Source organism: Triticum urartu, chromosome 7 (assembly GCF_003073215.2).
Source record: "Triticum urartu cultivar G1812 chromosome 7, Tu2.1, whole genome shotgun sequence".
Taxonomy (NCBI): domain Eukaryota; kingdom Viridiplantae; phylum Streptophyta; class Magnoliopsida; order Poales; family Poaceae; genus Triticum; species Triticum urartu.
In genome coordinates, this window is record NC_053028.1 from 172929766 (window position 1) to 172952234 (window position 22469).

Below are 22469 nucleotides of genomic sequence, written 5' to 3' on the forward strand. Positions count from 1 at the left end.
AGATTAATATGTACTGTTATGTTATGCTTCAAATTCAAGTACATAGAAAAAGGTTAACTTCTGACGAGCGATCGGTACGAGGCACATCGCCGGTAGGCCTGTCACTTGCTGAAATCTTAAAAAAAAACCTATATTTGAAAACTGAGGGAGTAGTTGGCGCGAGCCCATGTGCGAAGGTGAAAACTTTGGCGCGCGTTCTCTTCTGTACGTGTGCCTGAACGAAAGAGGAAAAGAAGAAGAAGAAGAAAAGAACACCCAATCTCATCTTCCCCTTTCAGTGACAAACAACTATTCCCAAATTATGAAGGAACGTGACTCTTCTATTACTCATATACATCGTAGTGGCAATAGTGCTAGTCATTCCATGGCAAACTTTGGTAGGGCTAATGGCCGAACTATGGTTTGGCTAGGGTCCAGCCAGAGGAAGTCCTTAATGTTGCTTTACGAGATTGTACTCCCTAATTTTTGAGTAATAAAGAATTATTTCGCAAAAAAAAAAACCATTCCCAAATCCCTAGCCGCCGTCCAATCGACCAGGTTCCCCGCCTTCTTCCTCCCATGTCGCGACCCGGATAAGAGGAAGGAGGTCACGCGCCCAGCACGCAGATTCAGATTTATTGCCAGTTCGTTTTGATTGTAATCTTGGCGTATCTTAACCAGTTCGGTTGTTCCTCCCGCCTTCACGGCTTCGCCAATGCCCGCCTCTTCTCCGTCTCCCGTGGGCAACGACGACGGGCCGTCGCTGACCGCGTCGGCCATCGTCGCTCCAGCCGTGTCCGGGTCGCACGTCGTCAAGGTAGACGGCTACTCCCGCACCAAGGGGCTTGGCAACGGCAAACGCATCAACTCCGAGACTTTCACCATCGGAGGCCACCGATGGTGTGTGCACTACTACCCTGACGGCGTTGTCTCAGACGACGCCGATTGGATATCCATTTTCCTGTTCTCTGACCGAAGTGATGGTACTGAAGTCAAAGCAGAGTTCAAGATAAGTTTGCTTGACCAAGATAGGCAGCCAGTGCCGCAGTACAGTTTCAGCGCCCTGATACGCACCTTCTCCAGCAAAGAAGCTGCATGGGGCTTCGGTCATTTCATCAAAAGAAAAGACTTGGATGAATCCCCTTACCTCAAGGATGATGTTTTCAGCATCAGGTGCGATGTCACCGTGTTAAAGGAGATCTTCACCGAGCCAATCCTGCCGTCTATGGTGGTGCCGGTGCCACCGTCCGACATGCACCAGCATTTTGGACAGCTGCTCTTGGCCGGCGAGGTGGCCGATGTCACTTTCGAGGTCGGTGCGGAGACATTCGCTGCACACAGGTGCATACTCGCAGCTCGGTCGTCGGTCTTCAAGGCGGAGCTGCTTGGTACCATGAAGGAGAAGACCGCAACTCACATACGTATCGACGATATGGAACCCAAGGTGTTCAAGGCTTTGCTCCACTTCATCTACACCGACTCGCTGCCCGTGATGAACGAGGGCGATGAGGCAGCGTTTGCTCAGCATTTGCTGGTAGCGGCAGACAGGTATGACATGGAAAGGCTGAAGGTGATCTGCGAGGGGAAGCTGTGCGATCACATCTGCAAGAGCACGGCGGCGACAACGCTGGCACTGGCTGAGCAGCATGGTTGTGGTGCTCTGAAGAAGGCGTGCTTCAAGTTCCTGATGTCTCCAGGTAACCTGAAGGCAGTCATGGCGTCTGATGGATACGAGCACCTGAGGAGCAGTTGCCCAGGTGTTATGGACGAACTGGTGGCCATGCTTGCTCCTTGACCTCTTTGAGTTTAAACTCACCAGATCTGGTTATTTATCCTGCTATTTCTATTTTCAGAAGTGATGATATCCCACTACTGTAAAAAAACAAGGGTACTAGCATTGATGCATCTGTTTGAGCTCAGTTGTCATTTCTAGACATCTGAAAACGGTGAAAATCTTCTGTTTAATCTGAAGACATCATTTTCCGAGTTCTGAAAAACTAGGGGGGATTCTAGAAATCCTAAGGAAAAACCTCAATTTTAAGTTAGCAGCTTGTACAATCTATTCTAGTTAGAGTTTTAAATTTACGGTGGTTACAACATGGTGCATGTTGTTTAATTCAAATGTGAAGTCATAGTTCGTAATTGCACTGCTTCAATCAGAATCGTCCAGAGTTCTTTTTTGCAAAAGAATTGTCCGGAGTTGACATGCTTGCTGCTAGAATAAATAGAGGGTAATAAGATTACAGTCAAAAAACTGGTGATGAATCATTACAGTTATCTTCACTCAGCTGATCCATCTGGTCCCAGAACTTTGCATTTGGGAACGTCCAGAAAAATCTTGCTTCGAGAAATAACGTCCAGGAAAGCTTGATGCTCTATCTTTGTCAAACTAAATCTGCAAGATAATGCTTCCTTGTTGGACTGGTGATAGAGGTGTAAGAAGTAAACCTATGCAAAACAATCTTCAGTGGTACTTGGCTTGATGACGCAGGTAGTTTTTCTGTACTGACTGAACTATACTTCGCAGTGTATCAACAAGTAATTCTGTAGAGTTTTAGAATGTTGTGAAGATACATGTAGATTGCTAATGAGGATGTTCATTGCTGTCCAGGTTCCGAATTCCCACCAGCACTGCCGTGAGCCCGCGACACCCACAGACTCCAAAAGCTTTTTATTATACCCTTCAAAAACCCCAACTAAACATCAGGTCATAAATAGCTCCGCCCCTCATGGACTGTGCCGGCTGGTTCATATGTTTCTTTCGAAAAGGAAGATAACATCCCCGACTGGTTCCTATAGGAATATACTGATAGACCTTGCGGATCGAGTCCTGCTCTGCTCCCCTTCGACGACGGTGGCGCTGTTGCCTCCCCTTCGCCGGTGACGCGTTTCCCTTAGCGGAAGCGCGCCGCCGTCGAACGGCGTGGCTGCTGTGCTCTTTGCCCCGGTCGGGGTGGAGTTCTTCTTCTCGAATCCTCGGCATGCCGATGCGATCCGAGATCGAGAGGAACGGCGCGGCCGTGCGGCGGCGCTACTTTTCAGATTTCTTTTTCCTCTTTTCTCTGTTAGGATTAGGGTTCTTGAGAAGGGGGATCTTTCCATCTCTGTTTTTTTTTTGTACCGAAGATCTTATAACCAAACCTGTCTGATACCATTGATAGACCTTGCGGATCGAGTAGGTCAGATAATCGGTGGTCCTACCTTCTGCTTGTGGCTCGAGGAGCCCCCGGAGCCGGCCATGATGACGGTGATGGCAGAGAGTAATGGTGGCGGTGCTTCCCGTCAGCACTGCACTAACCCTAAATCGGTAGGGGACTAGGTGGGATGTACGGTGCTGTGACGAACCTCGTGATGCGAGCCGCTGTCCCCCACCTTTTTATATAGTGCAGGTGACAGGGGCCCGTCACCCATAGTGGGCTGAGCGCCCCCGATTAGGACGCGGATCTAAGGGCCCGTTGGGCCCACACGGTGGAGATCATCCTAACATATACATGTATAACAAGATGGCGACTAGCTAGCTAGATGCAGATCATACTTAAATTAATGCACGGCAACTTCGTCGAGCTACTTAATAAAGTGATCAGCATAAGAAATTCAGCCGGACAGCATACGTTAACATCGCATTACTGCTAACCATGTGCATATATACTGTCCATTGAGAGATTAAGGGGTGAGTTTTGTTCAGATTGACCATTGAGTGAGAGGCTGAGAGCTAGCCAATTGCAGATGGGTCTCTCGACCGCTGTGGATTGGTGGGAGGAGTGGCAGCTGCGAATTCTCGTCATCTGCAGCCAATGTGTTCAATGGCTCCTCTACTTCTCCGCCCGCCGGCGTAAGTCTGCCGTCTCTGCCTCCTTCCGACTTTTGATATGGTTAGCATACATAGGCAGCGACGCGGTGGCGATATATGCTCTCGCCGCCCTGTTCAATCGTCACAGGAAGCCGGAAAGTTCCAGCTTCACACATGGCAAAAGCGTCCTAGAGGTGGTGTGGGCGCCGGTCCTCCTGATGCACCTGGGCGGACAGGACGGCATAACCACCTACAACATGGAAGACAACGAGCTATGGAAGCGGCACGTCCTCACGGCCGTCTCTCAGATCACAGTGTCAATCTACGTGTTCTGTAAATCATGGCAGGGCGGCGACAAGAAGTTGTTGCAGGCAGCTATCATGCTCTTCACCCTCGGGGGCATCAGATGCTTAGAGAAGCCATATGCTCTCAGGAGTGCTAGCATTAATAGCCTAGTCAGCGCTTCTGACACTACGACACAAATGGACCATGAGGAATACAGCACGGTTAAAGAAAGAGGTAAAAGCACCCCAGGTATCCTAACTTGCACAGAATGTGATGTTTTAGTTTTAATTCTAAACTTACAAAGTGCAACTTTATCATACCCCAACTTGCAGTGGATGTGATGATTTAGTCCCCGGCCTATCATAGCTCGACAAGTGGCAGCAAGGTGGTTGGACCGGTCATCGCCCGCACTTTTTGCAAATAACACCTTGCAGTCTTCTCTAATTAACCCGCAGTATGACCTTTTCAGGAGGGAGCATGGAGATGGTAAATACCGAAATGGATGTGTGGAAAATGAGCCCACTCATGCAGACGATCGGTGATAAATACACAAAGTATTGAACAAATCAAAGATTGAACCCGGTCGGATCAAAATGTGTGTTGAGAAATAGAGAAGATGAAGTTAATTACATTCTTGGCAGCTGCGCTGAAAGCCTCCCTGTGGGTGATGTCCGGATTGTTGGCCTTGATACGCTGAATCTCGTCTCTGCATACGTACATTGGAAATCATGCATCATGCATACGAATTTTGCCAGAGAGAAGATTCAAGCTAAAACGGGGAACTAGAATGAACCACTGATCACTCACTTGATGAATCGGCTATATGCCGAGGGAACTCTCTGCCGCTTCTCTGGATCTGCAGAAAATCAAGGCAAGCAGCATGAAATTAAGGACATAAACTTGGCAGCTCCAACACGGATCAAGGAGAAAAATCAGACAAGTACAACCTGTTGGCCGTTTGGTACTCCTACAGTCGTATATATGCGGAACCTACAGAACTGATTATGTTTCTCATTCCTAATGCCCTCTGCATTTATTTAGTTTAGTTCTCCTATGCCTATAGTATCACACACTGTGCATATGTTAACGTTGGAGTTTGGGGAAAAAATTCCTCCACGGACAAAAGGTACTATTGGACCCGGGAGCAAATTATTCAACAGGTCTCTTCCACTCGAAAACTCCATTGACCGTCCAGAAAGAATCCTTAAAAGAGAGACAGAACGCATAAAGAGGGAGCCAACGACCCAAAGAGATGTATACTGCTCGAATTTGGTTAGCAGTACAGCGTGCACTGCTCGTTCAACACGAGCGGTATATGTAATTTGAGTGCAATTTGGGGATATTAATTTTCAGTCAATCAGACAGATTAAGGCTACCCCTTTCATCTGGTTTCGCCGTCCGCATGCATCCTCTTCTTCCGCAAAGCCCATCTCCCGTCTCTTCATCGGGCAGCTTGGCTCGTAGACCAGGCGCTCAGCATCATGCCACAGGTCTCGCCGACGTCTCACCGTTGTGGCGTTGTCCTCTTCCTTGCTAGGCCATATGTGAAGCAATGGCTTACGCTGCTCATGGCGGCCTGGTTCATGGCGGTGGTGGCGAAACCACCGGACACCACTGGCGAACTGTCCGCCATTGACAAGAAGGTTGTACAGAAATACGTAATCCTCGCCGCGGCTCCCAGGCAGCAGGGTGTAGACGACAAAGGCTCACGGTCATGGACAGTTTAGTGTTCACCTTTGTAGAGTTGGCCATATCCAATGCAAATTCATGTTTTAAATTGTATATTGGTTCAAGCTGTTGCCTATTCCAGTGATGGCTCGGTTATTTCCTAGCATCTGAAGAAAGTTTTAACGTCACTCAGTTTCTAAAATGCAATCATACTAGATACAGCCAAGCATGGATAACTGAACTTCCATTCCATAACAAGGCAGCAGACGGTCGAGGCCTGCCGCAAGGTCACGGGTGCGCGAGCCTGAAGGTCTACAAGAGGAGCATGGCGAGAGTTAGATGGACGAAGCGAACTAACGCAGCAACAGCGGCAGCAAGAGCGGCCGAGGGCAGTTGGACGACCGGTTGGGCGTGCAATATCGGGGATGGCGCGTCGGAGTTGAGGTGGAGCTTGGCTGCCTAGGGCGACGGCGGGAGGTGAGATTGCCCTGCAGCAGCGTTTCCTCTCGCAGCAATGACATATACAAACAAATAGTTTGTTAATTAGAGAAGACTCCAGGGTGTTATTTGCAAAAGTGCAGGCGCTGACCGGTCCAACCACCTGGCTGCCACTTGTTGAGCTATGATAGACCGGTGACTAAATCATCACATCCACTCCAAGTTGAGGTATGGTGGAGTTGCATTTTGCAAGTTTAGGACTAAAACATCAGTGCAAGTTAGGGTACCTGGAGTCCTTTTACCTCCTAAAGAAATGGGTATGGGCTCTTCAGGTAGCAGGATCAGGATGCGGTGAAGACCTTGGGTGGAGCATGAAGAGACCGTTTGATGAGAGTGTCCTTCTCGCATATCGCAGCGGACTTGTGCTTCTATAAAATGGGTATCATGCATGAGGCGGACGCGGAGTAATTGCGCTCAAGCTCAAATGAGCTCGTTATCTACGTCGTCAGTTAGCGCTCGTGGATCTGTGCCAGAGTTCTATACGCGCGCAGGCGGTTCGCGAGAAAATCGAGCGCTGTAGCGAAATACGTATGCGGCAGCGCTGGGTGGTGGGCCATTACTGCGGAGCAGGGTTGACGGATCTGAGGATAGTGCGGACGGCCGTCGGTCTCGCGTGGTGAGCCGTGTGGATCAGAACCCGCGTCCCCGTCTGATCCGTGGACCAGGAAATTGGCTTTCCGTGTAGTGATGGCAGCAGAAACGAATTGAGGGCAGGACCGAGATTCTTCTCGGCTACGGCGTGTGTCATTTGGAAGCTGAAGACCCGGGGACGGAGGCAACTGGCGTCGCCGGCGAGCCGCCATGGAGTTTCTGGTGCAACTAATTAGCAGGTGCGTGGATCTTTGCTTTTTCCAGGGATGATGCCTCCATTTTGTAGCCCTCTTGTTAGCTGATCCAGAGATGGATTTGTTGCAAGATTCAGATTTAGTCTGCTTCAGGAGGTAGGGGAGCCGGTTCCTGTGGTTGTCAATGTCTCTGCCATGGCGGATCTGCAAGTGGCATTGCAGGCGGAGCGGGACGCAGCGCAACGGCGGTGGACAGCGGCGAAGCACAAATCTTCTTGGGAAAGGAGGCGGCGGCGAACAGAAGGGAGAGCTCGCCACCAAGGTCGGAGCTGTCGACGGGGAAGATGAATCCCCAAGCACCGGGGTGGAACAAAAGGTTGGTGAAGTAGAAACTTTGCCTTCCATCCGATATTCTGTGACTTAGAAAATGGAAGTAGAAATGACTGAATATATCATGCAGTTAGAGCAAGTGCGGGTTGCTGTCTGCATTAATAAATTTCCTGTTGTATGTGCCTGTGTTTGCACACTGATTTGTTCTATGCATTCACAAAATTCAGGCGCCTGTAGTCTCTGAAAGTACGGATGCAGGCTAATTACTCTCTGTAGTGAAAAGATTTCTGATTTATGTACTGGTGGTTGCAGACTGTTTGCTCCCTGTATTTAGATATTTTTTACTATATGAGAGCCTATGTTTTCAGGCTGGTTGATCTCTGCAGTAAGGAAATTACTAAATTATGTACTGGTGTTTGCAGTATGTTTGGTGTATGCATTTTGAAAATTCATAGATATGTGCCTGTGTTGGTAGGCTGATTGCTCCCTGTGATTAGAAAAAATCATGCTATATTTGCCTTTGTTTTGTATGTTGATGATTGCTTTATAGGTAAGATCGATGAACAAAATCCATCTTCTTACTCTGCATATATATGCATATTTTTTATTTACTAAAGGTGGAGAGGCGTCCCAATGATAGCCACAACAAGTTCAGGAAGAATCTTGGAGCACCTTTTGTCAAGGATTTGAACTTTTCAAGCCATCTCTGCTCTCTTTCGGCTCCGCTTGATGGATGACCAAAAGTAGCTTTATATCCCCATGAAAGTCTCGAATGTTCCAGTAAGTATTGTTCATGTACATTATGAAAATGCTATTCGGTTGAGTCATGTTTTTATTCTGTCAAATGATGATTTTTTTAGTATAGTTGACAGTAAAAAGTTTAAACCCATTAGAGATTATTAAACAAATGTTCATCTGAAAACAGATTGTGAGGGTTTGATTGAGATATGGAAAAGCCACAAGAAGAATCGTGCTTCTGTTCTACCTATTCTCCTTGAAATCCAAGAGCTCAGTGGTTCTTTTTTTATTTTCCAGTTCATCTTTGTAAGGCCTGAGTTAAATTTAGCTGCACATTTAACTGCCAAACATGCTTCTAGCTCCTTGCCGGAGTGTGCGCGGTTCTACTAGGTCCCGGCATCTCTGAACAATTGTATATAGCATGAACTTGCTGTTGTTTGTCAAGTAATATAAGCTATTGCTTCCCCCAAAAAAAACACAGTTGGCTTGCAGGGTAAAGACACCATGCCCGTCGCACATGACTGCCTTTTGTTTCTGAACAATCATAGGTGCAGCACAGCCTTGCAGGACACTGTGCCTGTCACGCGTGACTGCCTAAAAGCCATGAGGGGTTTTGCATAGAACCCTACAGAGAATGTGATTGTACCACAGTAGATAGAAGTTTCGACTCCCTCGAAGAGGCGTACAATTTTTACAACATATATTCATGGGAGAAAGATTTTGGCATAAGGTATTGGAAGAGCAGATTGAGTGTAGAGAGGACATATTGCATGCAGGATATCGTCTGCGGATGCTTGGTGAGTACCATGAAAATGTGTCCCCGTATGGTTTGAAACTTTGTTCAGTTTTATCAATGAACTGTCCTATTCCTAAAATGTAAGCCATCGATTTTATCCGTGTAAATCAGATTCCAGTCAAACATACAGTGAAGAGGTGGACAAAGGAAGCCTACTGCCAGCACACCTGGCCCATTATCATAAGGATCAAATGTATAGGAATCCATTCTCGTATTGACACATCAGAATGTACATGCAGAGGTGCTGAATGTGATTTGGACTGCAGAGAAGGGAAAGTTGTGAGTGCGGATCTGAACTGTTCATTATGTAATTCGAGATACAGTTTTTAGAGTCATAACTGACGATGATCCATTTCACATGTGTTTGTTTTGGTGTTGTATTGATCTGCTGTTGTTGCACCGTTGAGCTCCTATGCATGTACTCTCCAAGGGAATGCTATGTGGTTTGTTTTCATGATCTCTGTGTGTGGGCAATCTGAGAGGTGATGAGGTGCACAGGTCCTTTTGTGGATTACTGAAGATTGTTTGTGCTGCCGCATTTTGGTCTGCTTTTGCGATGTCTGCATGGAAAACAATTGTGAAGTGAAACTGTTTTTCATGCTACAGAACTGGGAGTTACTGAATTTGGATTTGGGTGCAGAGGAATTATTTGTGTACACCGCACTTGACACTTCCAGAGTTTGCCAATGTGTACAGGCAAGAACAGGTGGGAGTAAATGGGCCGATGAAGACGGCGTCCGTTGGTTCAGAACGGTAGGGTAACGGCCTGTATCGTTAAGAAGCGTCCAAGCCGGCAAACGGGTAGCGGAGACGTCACATTAATGCTGGTCGGTAGGTGGGCCACGCCATGCATATATTATTTCGAGAGTGAATTCCGGTTTTTACCCCCTATTTTGACATTTTTGACACTAATTATCCCATTTAGCGAGATTTCATCCATTTTACCCCATTTAACAAAAATGTTGCCATAATTTACCCTGTTTAAATTTTTTTGAGCATTCTGACCGGTCAGTCACAATTGTTAGGTCCAGCTGGCAGATGCCACATTAGTGATTTTTGCTGGCTATTTTTCTCACTTTTGAACCGGGCCACGTAGCTTCTCCCGATCGGCTCGGCCCGATGACGGTCGCTCGCATCACGGCCAACGCACAACGCCCAAGTCGGCCGTGCGCCACGCTCACCTCCAGTGACTTCTCGTTTGCGTTGCTTGCCCCAATCAAACATGCAAACTGATTTCCGTATAAGCATCAAATTCCTCTAGCATGTTTATCATGCCTGCATCATCTGTTAACTCAACCATGGAGTTCCCATTGGCCACCTTCTTATGGTAATAAACGTTGTCCCAAGGGTTGGAACCCAATTCCTTGATCTTATCCTTTATATCTAAATAACTAATGAAACCCCTCTCAATCATCTCTAGCTCTGGATTCTTGTATACACGGACATGTAAAATATGCCTAAGGGCATCTCCAGCCGTTGGCCCCCTAGGAGGGGCAAAAAATCGCCCCCTGGGGGCGCACCGGCAATAAACCGCGCATTGGGGGCGTGATGCCCCCCAGTCGCGGCGCCCACGGTTAGTCAAAAAAGTCAAATACGGCACAAAAACGACTCAAATTTAACGCAAACATCGGCGAGTGCGTTCAAACATAAACATATTTTACAAAAAAGGAAAAAACTACCGCGGGCTACCCCGCCGTCTTCCTCGCCACCCGCCCACGCGGTTCTACATGCCGAGGAGGTTGTAGAACCGCGTGTAGTCACCGCCGTCGTCGTCGTCGTCGTCGTCGCCGCCGCCCCCACCTACGCCTCCGCCGTCCCTGCTGCATCCCTCCCCCGTTTGGCGCGGCGGGTTGGACGGTCCGGGGGCGTCGTCGTCGCTGTCGAGGACCACGACGCCGTGCTCGTCCTCGCGCCCACGCTTGCGGGCGGCGATCTCCTCCAGGGCCCGGCGCTGCCGGACCATCTCGTCGCGGAGGTAGTCGTCCCGCGCCCACCGCAGGGCGTCCTCGTCGTAGAAGCCGCGCCGGGCTATCTCCTCGTACTCCGCGGGGAGGCCGGGCTCCGGCTTGGGCTCGATGAGGACGAAGCGGCCGGTGGGTGGGGAGGCGTTGGCGCCGATGCGGACGCCGGAGCTGCAGGTGCGCGCGCTGACCGGCGTGCCCTGGGGCTCCGGCTTGACGGGGAGGAGGCAGGGCGAGCCGCCAGACAAGGAGGAGGACCCCCCGGTCTCCATGCGCCTCGGGGTCCAGGAGCTTCCCCGGCGGCGTGAGAAGGAAGGGGGGCGGGGTACTCGAGGCGCGGCGTGTTGCCGCCCTCGATGTACTCGAGGACGGCCTCCAACGTGCGCCCGGGCATGCCCCACCACCGACGCCGGCCGACGGCGTTGAGCCTGCCGGAGGGCTCGACGCCGTTGGTGGCCTCGAGCTGCTCGGCATGACGGCGGCGGAAGTAGGGCTCCCAGAGCGGGCTGTCGGGGACGTACCGTGGCCCCTCCCTCGCCGCACGCGGCAGGGACGAGCGGATGCGTGCGATCTCCGCACGCCGCGCCGCGCCGGTGGGTATCGGGGGCACCGGCACGCCGCCGGCGCTGATCCTCCACACCTGGGGTACCCGCATGTCCGGCGGGACCGGGTACTCGGCCTCGAAAAGGAGGCGAGCCTCGCTCTCGTGAAGATGGCGGCGGCCGAATCCGTTCGCCGCCGCGCCGTCGCCTGGGAAGCGCTCGGCCATGGGTGCTGGAGACGGCGAGAGAGAGGAGAAGGAGGAACGACGACGGCGAGAGAGAGGCGAGGGAGGAACGACGACGGCGAGAGAGTACGAGTCGCCGAGTGCTTTGGGACGCGTCTTATATAGGCCGAGGCGCCGCCCGTGCGCGAGCAGCCGTGAGTACGCGTGGCGGGCGAGGGAGGGCGAGGGACGCGCGTCATCCGGTCTTCACTGCGCCGCCCGTGAGGCATCAATGGCGCAGGCTGACCAGTGCAGCAGCTTTGGCATTGATTCGCCGCGGGAAACGAGGCGATGAGGACGACGAAGGGCCGAGAAGAGGGTAGAGTCGCTGACGCGGCGGGCCCGCGGCTGTTTCGCGCCAAAATAGTTCGCCCCGGCGCCCCTGGGTGCCCCCCAGCGCGCCGGGTTCGTCCTGGGTCCGCCGGCGCTGTTTTCGGCCCAAGCCGGCGAAAATCGGGCTCCTGGGGGCGCGACTGGGCCGATTTTTCGGCGCCGGCGCAAAAAAAACGCCTGGGGAGGCCTTCCTGGGGGCGCGGCTGGAGATGCCCTAACACTCCACATCTTGGTTGCCATCCGCTTTGTGCAGGAAGAATATAAATGAATTAGTGGCTGCAATCATAATAAATCATAATCTACTCTAATAAGGTAAATAAACATGTTTCAGCATGCATCATAAGATACAAAGATCCAAAATTCTTTTACAGCTAGCAAGTAGCAACAGATGCACTTATACATGTATTAACACTCTTCCTGTTAACACATTTGCTACCTAGATATTCAGATTTGTAGGTGTATCAGAGTAAGTAAAGTAGTATATTTCAACACATCTAATCCATAGAACCATGCATACTTAAGGCCCTATATGATAAATGAAGAAAAACATACATGATTTTAAATTATATCAGTAAAAAATTCTTCGATAATTTATTTAATGGTAATATGCCATACTGATCAAGTATAGTCGTCCCATCATAATACTTCAAACAGGAAACGAGCTGAGTAGCAAGAAAAATAGTTAGAAAAAAACTGTTGACGTGGCATGCCAGCCAGTCAGAACGCACACAAAAATTAGATTAGGATAAATTGTGGTAACACTTTTGCTAAATGGGGTAAAATGGATGAAATCGGGATAAATGAGGTCATTACTGTCAAAATAGGGGGTAAAAACCAGAATTCACTCTTATTTCAAATACACTGCCGTATATCTGGTGCAATGCGAATCTGAAAGCGCTTGGACGGGAAGGATAACGAGACCATCTCAGCTCGGGCTCATAATAGGACTTCCCGCATGAGGCACCGTTCAATATGATGAAGAGATTTCTAGGAATGCGGAATGCCCTACCTGGTGTACAAAATCAGTGTATCATGCAGGCGCAATGGGATGCAGAGAAATATCCAACTACATGATGTACCTACTGCGTGCAAAGCCAGAGATGTTAATGACCGGCACAAGGCGGAATCTGTTCATAGCCGCTTACAACAAACTCAAGGAAACCCGTGCTGCCCAAAACCACCGCTGGAGCAACGAGTGCGGGGGCGACCCATGGCCATGGGCCTGCGAAGGTTCTTGCACCGCTGCATGAATTCAAAAGAAGAAAATGAGCAACAAATGCTGGAGGAAAAATCATGGCCTGCGAAGGTTCTTGCACCGCTGCATGAATTCAAAAGAAGAAAATGAGCAACAAATGCTGGAGGAAAAATCAGTTGCAGAGAGAACAAGTGAACTTTCTCTACATTTTACAGCGACATTTCAGATATGCTATGTCTAGCTGGTCGGAATGCAAAGAAAAAGTGAACTTTCTCTACATTTTACAGCGACATTGTACAAGTGGTCGAAATGATGTATGGCAACCGAACTTTCTGTACATTTTACAGCGGACACCGGTGATTTCTATGTCGAAATGAAACCGAAATTGTGTCGCCGTCGTAAATTTTGCGCGAACTGCTTCATGGATCCTCTGTAGATCTTCAGTCAGGCTCCGAGCTCACGAAGCTCCCGCGCCAGCTCCTCCACCTCCCGCCACGAGCTGCCGCCTTCGCGCACCGCGGCCGCCGCCTCCTCGGCCAGCTCCTTGGCCCGCGTGGCCACCTCGGTCCACTCCTGCCCCTTCTCCACGACGGTCGACTCGAGCACGCGCACCAGCTCGTCGGCGCACGGCGCCGTGGCGACGCCGCCCCAGCAGAGCGGCACGGCGGCGCGCAGCTCGTCCACGAGAAGCCGCGCGTTCACGAACTGGTCGGACGTCATCGGCCACGCCAGGATGGTCACCCCGGCCGCCGCGGACTCCAGCACCGAGTTCCACCCGCAGTGCGTCACGAACCAGCCCACCGCCCGGTGCCGCAGCGCGGCCACCTGCGGCGCCCACCCGCGGATCACCGTGCCCCTGCCGCCCGCCGCCGCGCGCTCCTCGAACCCGCCCGGGAGCGTCACCGCCGGCCCGACCGCCCACACGAACGCCGCGCCGGTCTTCTCCAGGGCGGTGGCCAGGGCCGCCGCGTGAGCCGGCTGCAGCACCGCCATGCTCCCGAAGCTGATGTACACGACGGACTTGTCCTCGAACTTGTCGAGCCAGGCGCACAGGTCGGCCGCGGCCACCGCCGTCTCGCCGCCGCGGTTGCCCGCAGCGTCGGCCTCCGGCGCCAGCGGACCCACCGCGCGCACGCGCCGGAAGCCCAGGTCGGCGAGAGGCGCCTCCAGGTACCGCCCCTCGAGCCGCCGGAACGTGTTCGACACGAACGCCGAGCAATCCAGGTTCCAGAGGAAGTTCCTCCTGACCCCCTCCGTAACCTCGTCGCCCTCCTTGTACGTTCGGTAGAGCAAGCTGAGCTGCCGCCACGGGTACGCCGGGGCGCCCGGGAGATCCGGGAAGGCGATCGGGCACTCCTCGTCGCTCTCGTTCTCGCGCCTGGGCAGCCGGCGCAGGAGCGAGTGGAGCACGGCGGTGGCGTAAGCAGCAGACGACGAGAACGCGACGCGAGGGAGGCCGAGCTCGGCGGCGAGCGGCTGCGTCCACCCGCAGAAGAAGTCGGAGAGTACGGCGACGACGCGGTCGGGGGTGCCCGAACGGGCGCGCACCCAGGAGCCGAGCGGGGCGCGGAGCCCCGCGAAGGCGACGATGAGCGCGCCGAAGAGCACGGGCGGGCACCCCTTGGCGCTCTCGACGCCGGCGGGGAAGGCCGGGTGGGAGGGGAAGGGGAGGGTGAGCGCGCGGACGGCGCCGCCCGGGTGCGCGGCGAGGAGGGGCGCGAGGAGCGGGGCGGTGCCGGGCGTGGCGACGACGGTGAGGCGGAGCCCGCGGGCGGCGAGGAGGCCGACCAGGTCGAGCAGCGGGATCGTGTGGCCCTGCGCCGGGTACGGGACGACCAGGACGTGGGGCGCCGGAGCGGTGGAGCCATCGGTGGTGGCGCCGGCGGCCATTGCTATGGTGGCAGTGGTGGTAGTGTCGCGGTGAATTGCGACCTGGGGTGGGGTGCGACGTCTGCGGTGTTTGGTCGCACTTCTCCCTCTCTCTCAAAAAAAGTCTAGGTCCAATCTCGGCCGAAATATTGTACTTAATCCTTTTTTGTCACGTTTGATCGAGATATCGTTAGATTCGTTCCTTTTTTTTTTCGGGAAAATTTAATCTAAGGACAAAATCAAATCAGAGAATAAAACTGTCCGTGAAATTATTTCACGCGGCTGACCTTTTTGTGTGATGTCCGACATGAAGTCGCCACACTACACTGTGCAACGCCTCACAGATAGGCGCTACACGCCTGGCCAGCGTCGCACTCGTGTGATCCGAAAATTACTAAGTCAGTGTGCAGTGCCTGAGAGCTAGGCGCCACATTATACAGTGTAGCGCCTAGCTCCTAGGCGTTGCACTAGTGGTTGCTTCATTTTGTAGTGCAACCGCTAGCGCAGCGCCTGAGAGCTAGGCGCCACACTATACAGTGCATCGCCTAGCTCTTAGGCTCTGCACAATGACTTAGCAATTTTTAGGCAGTCTGGGGTGCAACGCTGGCCTGACGTGTAGCGCCTATCTGTGAGGGGTTGCACAGTGTAGTGTGGCGCCTTCGTGTCGGGCGTCACACAAAAAGGTCAGCCGCGTGAAATAGTTTCATGAACAGTTCATTCTGTGATTTGATTTCGTCCACAGGTCAATTTTGTCAAATTTGCCACATGGTTGGCCCCCTCCGGATGGGCTTTTGCTAGTCCTGGTCATGGGAAGCCCGGCCCGGCCTAGCCCGACGCTGCTTCCGGGCCAAGTTCGAGCCTAGATTTTGAGCCTGATGGCCGGGCCGGGCCGGGCCCAGGCCAGTTGTTTTTTCACTTTTCTAATGCCTCTCCTCGACCTCGTATCATCAAACGACATATGACACCGAAGGTGCTGCAGGCGACCTGCTGCAAGGGGTGTCAAAGATGTTGTAGGGGGTTGTTGCATGGCGCTGCCGATGCTGAAAGCGGTGGACACCACCATCTCTCGCTATTGCGTGCTAGCTGTGGGTCGCGACGAGAGGCCGTCGAATGTTGCAAGACAATTGCGTTGTCGAGGTGGTTGCCATGATGATGCTCTGGCGGTGGACGCGGAACGACAAATGTTGTTGCAATGAGGCGACGGCTTCCTGCAAGTGGAGAACGGGAGACCGAAGGCTGTTGCTATGTGATTTTACGAGTGGCGCGATGAGACGACGATGGCCATTGCGAGCCAGACGACGAGTGCAACGAGAAGGGTGCAACTTTCATGTGAGTGTTGCTGCATCGGGGAAGAGATACACGATGGATCGAGGGTGTACACATATCACATCTAACGGTTGGGCCGACTGATTTCCCATTCTCTACAGGCAGTTGGTGTCTAGTGCTGACGTCATTATCTCACGTACCTGGCTTTTGGGCCGTTAAAGCTTCGTATTTAGGACCCGAAGGCCACCTTTAGGCGAGAAGTGCTAAGCCGAGAGAGCTCCTATTCGGCGCTGTCAGTGCCAGTTAGGGTTGCTGGCACTCGCACGCGACACGTAGCGGGTTGGTCCAGCAACGTGCTAAAAAATCAAATGCAAAGAAAAAGAGTTGACAAATTCTATGTGAGGTGGGATCCAAACTCACACATCTATATATTAAGAAAGAATTCCTTATTTAACACTATCTTAAATTTCGTTTCCTTATTTGACACTGATAAACTTTTTCTTCCCTATCTAACAACGAGTTTAAATTTTATGCCTTTTATAACACTTTTGTTCATTTTAAGCCTAAATAGCACTTGAAAAGACCCTTTTGTCCCTCATGTTATGTGTGTGTGCAGGGCAGTAGCGCACATACGCAGCATCAATGTGCGAGCAGTAGCACACACGTAGCAGCACATACACATGTACACGCACACACAGCAGTAGCACACACGCACACAACACACTCACAGGCAGCAACACACACGCAATAGTAGCAGCAGCACGGATGCACACAGTGTTGGCGCTGCCTCTCGCAACACCTCTTCTTCTTCCTCCGTTGCCTCATACAAGTCTCTTTTTTGCTTTCTCTCTCAACACAAAGAACACGTATGACCAGGGAAACACACCCACACACACTAGCACCAAGGAAGAGGAACAATGGCTTTGCCAAGAGGTCAGCTCCTTGGTTCACACGAGAGACGACCGTCACTCTCGCCCACTATGTGTAATATGCAACATATATAGGGTTGGACTCACGTATGCACCAACTATCCGGCACTCTTGCCCACTAACCCATAACCTGGCCTTAGATAAAAAAAACCCATAACCTGGCCACTAGCTAATCCCTGTCTACATGCATGCCCAAGTCTAGAACTTGTGCAACATCCCATAACCTTTTTTCCCCTTATGGCCACACAATCTGGCCTGCATGCAATGTGTACAAACGCGGTCAAGCACTAACAGACTAACTAACTCACCTTATCTCTAGTGCTCAAGTGACATGCAACACACCCATGATCCACACTTGCATTGTATAACATATAACAAGATTAATCCTAATGCGTAGCACATGGGCATGCAACAGCGCGCACACACGCACACATGCAATAGCAAACCCACATGCAGTAGCACACACGCACACCCGCGGCAGTAGCACACATGTACACGCGCGCACACACGCACACAAACATACTACATGAGGGCAAAATGGTCTTTTCAGGTATCATTCAGGCTTAAAATGGACACAAGTGTTATAAAAGGCATAAAATTTAGACTCGCTGTCAAATAGGGAAGAAATTATTTGTCGATGTCAAATAGGGCATAAAATTTAGACACAGTGTTAAATAAGGAATTCTCTCATATATCAATGGGCGTAGCTAGACATTGGCGCAATAACCACTAGACCGAGCTCACTTTGTTGTCTGCTTTGAGGAAGTAGTACTGTTTGGCCCTTTTTTTAGTATCACAATTAATCTCTATTTTTGTAAAAAAAACAGAGTTGGTGATGATGGTGTGCCCGCCGTCCTGCAATATAGATTGTCCGATTTATATCTAACGGATAGGAAGAAAAGTATGATAATTTTTTTAAAAGATACCCACACTCCTCTCCACATTTGCAAATAAGGCACTCCCTCGTTCATCATTTTCTCCCACAAGATAAACTACTCATACAAATGCATCTTGATGTTCCGTGCAACGCATGAACATCTTGCTAGTATATATTATATACCCCAGTATAAATTATTTTTTAAAAAGAAAATGTAAAATATAAAAAGGGTTTTTTTGAAAAAATCCATGAATTTGGGAAAAGTTCAAAAGAATTGAAAAATGTTCATATGAAATAAGAAAGTTTGCGAATTCAGAAAAGTTCATGAATTTTAAAGTATTCATACAAAATTTAAAAAATTCATAAAATTCTGAAAACGTTCATGAAACTTGGGGAAAATTTGCTAGCTAAAAGTTCACACATTTGAAAAACATGTTCAGTATTAAAAATTCACTATTTTGGAAAAAATCATTAATTTGAAAATTATTTCATGAATTTGAAAAAGGTTCACAACTATAAAAAAATTCACGGCTAAAGAAAACACGAATTTGGAAAAAAGTTCATGGAGAATAAATTTCATGTATTAAGATAAAAAAGTTACTTCCTCCGTCTCATAATATTAAAACGTTTTTTACACTACACTAATGTCAAAAACGTTCTTATATTATGGGACGGAAGGAGTAATGAATTTGAGGAAATAAGTTCACAACTGTACAAAAATGTTCAAGAATTTGAAAAAGTTCACATATTTGAGATTTAAAAAGCAAATTTGAGGAAAAAATTCACAAAAAATGGAAAAAGTTTGCGAATTTGCAGAAAAGTTCATGGAAAATGAAAAGGTCCACGGACTTGGAATTTTTTTTTTGAGTTTTGAAAAAGTTCATGAAAAAGGGCAGTCCGGTGCACGTAGCTCTCGCTTGCACGGGTTGATACGTCTCCGTCGTATCTACTTTCCAAACACTTTTGCCCTTATTTTAGACTCTAACTTGCATGATTTGAATGGAACTAACCGGGACTGACGCTGTTTTCAGCAGAATTGCCATGATGTTATTTACGTGCAGAAACAAAAATTCTCGGAATGACCTGAAACTTCATGGAACGTCTTTTTGGAAATAATAAAAAAATCCTTGCAAAAGATGAAGGCCAGGGGGCCCACACCCTAGCCACGAGGGTGGGGGGCGCGCCCCCCTACCTCATGGGCCCCCTGGAGCTCCTCCGACCTCAACTCCAACTCTATATATTTGGTTTAGGAGAGAAAAAAAATCAAGAAGAAGGATTCATCGCGTTTTACGATAAAGAACCGCCGCCAAGCCCTAAAACCTCTCGGGAGGGCTGATCTGGAGTCCGTTCGGGGATCCTGAGAGGGGAATCCGTCGCCATCGTCATCATCAACCTTCCTCCATCACCAATTTCATGATGCTCACCGCCGTGCGTGAGTAATTCCATCGTAGGCTTGCTGGACGGTGATGGGTTGGATGAGATTTATCATATAATCGAGTTAGTTTTGTTAGGGTTTGATCCCTAGTATCCACTATGTTCTGAGATTGATGTTGCTATGACTTTGCTATGCTTAATGCTTGTCACTAGGGCCCGAGTGCCATGATTTCAGATCTGAACCTATTATGTTTTCATCAATATATGAGAGTTCTTGATCCTATCTTGCAAGTCTATAGTCACCTACTATGTGTTATGATCCGGCAACCCCGAAGTGACAATAATCGGAACCACTCCCGGTGATGACCGTAGTTTGAGGAGTTCATGTATTCACTATGTGTTAATGCTTTGGTCCGGTACTCTATTAAAAGGAGGCCTTAATATCCCTTAGTTTCTGCTAGGACCCCGCTGCCACGGGAGGGTAGGACAAAAGATGTCATGCAAGTTCTTTTCCATAAGCACGTATGACTATATTCGGAATACATGCCTACATTACATTGATGAATTGGAGCTAGTTCTGTGTCACCCTAGGTTATGACTGTTACATGATGAACCGCATCCGGCATAATTCTCCACCACTGATCCTGTGACGCCCTCGATTCAATCGTACACTAATCATACACGCAAATGTGTACGACCAAGATCAAGGACTCACGGGAAGATATCACAACACAACTCTAGACAGAAATTAAAATAATACAAGCTTTATATTACAAGCCAGGGGTCTCGAGGGCTCGAATACATAAGCTCGAAAACACAAGAGTCAGCGGAAGCAACAATATCTGAGTATAGACATAAGTTAAACAAGTCTGCCTTAAGAAGGCTAGCACAAAAGCAACAATGATCGAAAAGGCAAGGCCTCCTGCCTGGGAGCCTCCTAACTACTCCTGGTCGTCGGCGGTCTCCACGTAGTAGTAGGCATCGACGGTGGCATCTGGCTCCTGGGCTCCGACATCTGGTTGCATCAACCGGAAAGAAGAAGAAAGGGGGAAAAGGGGTAGCTAAGCAACCGTGAGTACTCACCCAAAGTACTCACAAGCAAGGATCTACACTACATATGCATTGGTATCAATGAAATGGGTTGTATCTGTGGACTGAACTGCAGCATGCCAGAATAGAGGGGAGAGCCTAGTCCTATCGAAGACTAGCATCTTCAGCATCTTCAGCGGTCTTGCAGCATTAGAAGAGTTAAGAGTAGCATAAAGTAAAGTAGTAGTAGTGTTATCAACCTCGGCCAGAGATCCTTTCTCGACTCTCTGCGAGAAAGCATCCCAGAGCCATACTATCCATTCATCATAACCATGTCTCATATCCATTTCTCATCTCAAGTATCTAGTTCTAGTTGTATCGATCGGGATACAACTCCAAGTGTCCGTTACCGTAGGACAGGCTATCGATAGATGTTTTCTTCCCTACAGGGTGCACCAACTTACCCACCACGCTCGATTAACTCCGGCCGGACACACTTTCCTGGGTCATGCCCGGCCTCGGCCAAACAATACGCCGCAACCCGACCTAAGCTTAATAGAGAGGCCAGCACGCCGGACTAAACCTATGCCCCCAGGGGTCATGGGCCATCTCCCCGGGAACTCCTGCATGTTGCGTGGGTGGCCGGTGAGCAGACCTAGCTACCTCCTTCAAAAAGGCAGGTGCTTACGCAGTCCAACCCGGCGCGCGCCTCTCAGTTACTGACGTCTATTAAGCTTCGGCTGATGTATATGACGCAGAACGCCCATACTATGCCCACGTGATGGTTAGTACTATCAGGCCAGAGGCCCCTCGGATCAAATATCCAAATCATAGTGGATTAGGAGCACGCGGTAACGAGCAGAGACTCACGATTGATGTGACCTCATTGCCCCGTCTCGAGTACTTGCGGCAAGGGCTAAGAATGCCCGGTCACGCCTCGTAAGTATCTCACGGGCACCTTCTAGGTCAATCCGACTCCACATCACTTGCTATTAAGCTCGCGCGGGTACCCCTCAGGGCCGACCCGTCTTTAGTAACATGGCTCAGTGCAAAGTCACAGTAACCATAGTAACTGTGTGTCTAACACCAAGGGGAAAACCCAAGGAATCACCCCCGGTGAATTCCACTCGATGTTGTCATCAAGGTAAACGTAAGAGGATCCACCCTCGAGGTTCACACTTGAGGGGTTGCACGACAGAGCCATAATGGAAGTGGTTAAGGAGGAAATCACCCTCGATGATCATGACTGAATAGCTACACTACAGAGATCTCATCAGGAGTGATGTATGAGGTTCACCCTCGGCACTCGATAGTAACTCTGTAGTGTCGTACAACTAGGGGGTGATGTGCGGTGTCGGGGCCTGGACGTCGATCACGTTGATCGAGTCATCAAACATAAAGCGAGGCAACTGGGACAAGGTGGGGTCACTGATGGATCTCTAACCAACCTATACTAAGTAGTTTAGGATAAGCAGGTAAGGTATGAAAGCAGGTAACAACAACAGGCTATGCATCAGAGTAGGATCATACAGAAAGCAGTAGCAGTTCTAATGCAAGCATGAGACGGAAGAAATGGGCGATATCAGAATGCTCAAGGGGGGTTTGCTTGCCTGGAAGCTCTGTTGAAAAGGAGGAAGTGTCGTCGTCGACGTAGTCGATCACAGGGGCATCATCGGTCTCGGGGTCTACCGAAGAGAAGAGGGGGAAGAAACAATGAATATAAAGCAAACAAAGCATCATAAAGCATAACATGACAATAGGCAGAGCTAGGGTTGTCCTAACGTAGTACTACACGTTGCAGACGGAGGGGATAAACATTCGAGGATGAATTCCCGGCGTTAGACGAAATCCCGACAGGTGGAAGAGGGAGAACGGTTCCATGTTCAGCATGATAGGGGCATGTGATTGATGAAAGGACCGCGTATTTGGATTCGTTGTATTTTTCTGAGCAACTTTCATATAGAAAACATTTTCATCCGAGCTACGGATTATTTTCTATGA

At 49.9% G+C, this 22469-nt stretch overlaps 2 protein-coding genes and 1 long non-coding RNA gene across 6 annotated transcripts; 2 read left to right on the forward strand and 1 right to left on the reverse strand.

The window, feature by feature from the left end:
• The first annotated feature begins 576 nt into the window (after window positions 1–576).
• LOC125524689 (BTB/POZ and MATH domain-containing protein 2-like) lies at window positions 577–1922 on the forward strand. The gene has a single exon (XM_048689726.1). The coding sequence runs from the start codon at window positions 695–697 to the stop codon at window positions 1772–1774; it is 1080 nt and encodes a 359-aa protein (XP_048545683.1). The 5' UTR covers window positions 577–694; the 3' UTR covers window positions 1775–1922.
• Window positions 1923–6698: 4776 nt separating this feature from the next.
• On the forward strand, window positions 6699–9239 carry LOC125524397. 4 transcript variants are annotated; one of them, XR_007290729.1, is made up of 4 exons: window positions 6699–7050; window positions 7143–7381; window positions 7953–8870; window positions 8981–9239. It is a non-coding gene; the product is annotated as an uncharacterized LOC125524397 (long non-coding RNA). The 4 variants fall into 4 exon arrangements; XR_007290732.1 differs by having other exon boundaries at window positions 6723–7050; window positions 7953–8115; window positions 8622–9239; XR_007290731.1 differs by having other exon boundaries at window positions 6724–7050; window positions 7953–8115; window positions 8261–9239.
• Window positions 9240–13282: 4043 nt separating this feature from the next.
• On the reverse strand, window positions 13283–15188 carry LOC125523739 (flavonol 3-O-glucosyltransferase UGT89B1-like). The gene has a single exon (XM_048688804.1). It carries the CDS (start codon window positions 15012–15014, stop codon window positions 13569–13571), a length of 1446 nt encoding a protein of 481 aa, XP_048544761.1. The 5' UTR covers window positions 15015–15188; the 3' UTR covers window positions 13283–13568.
• Window positions 15189–22469: the final 7281 nt, after the last annotated feature.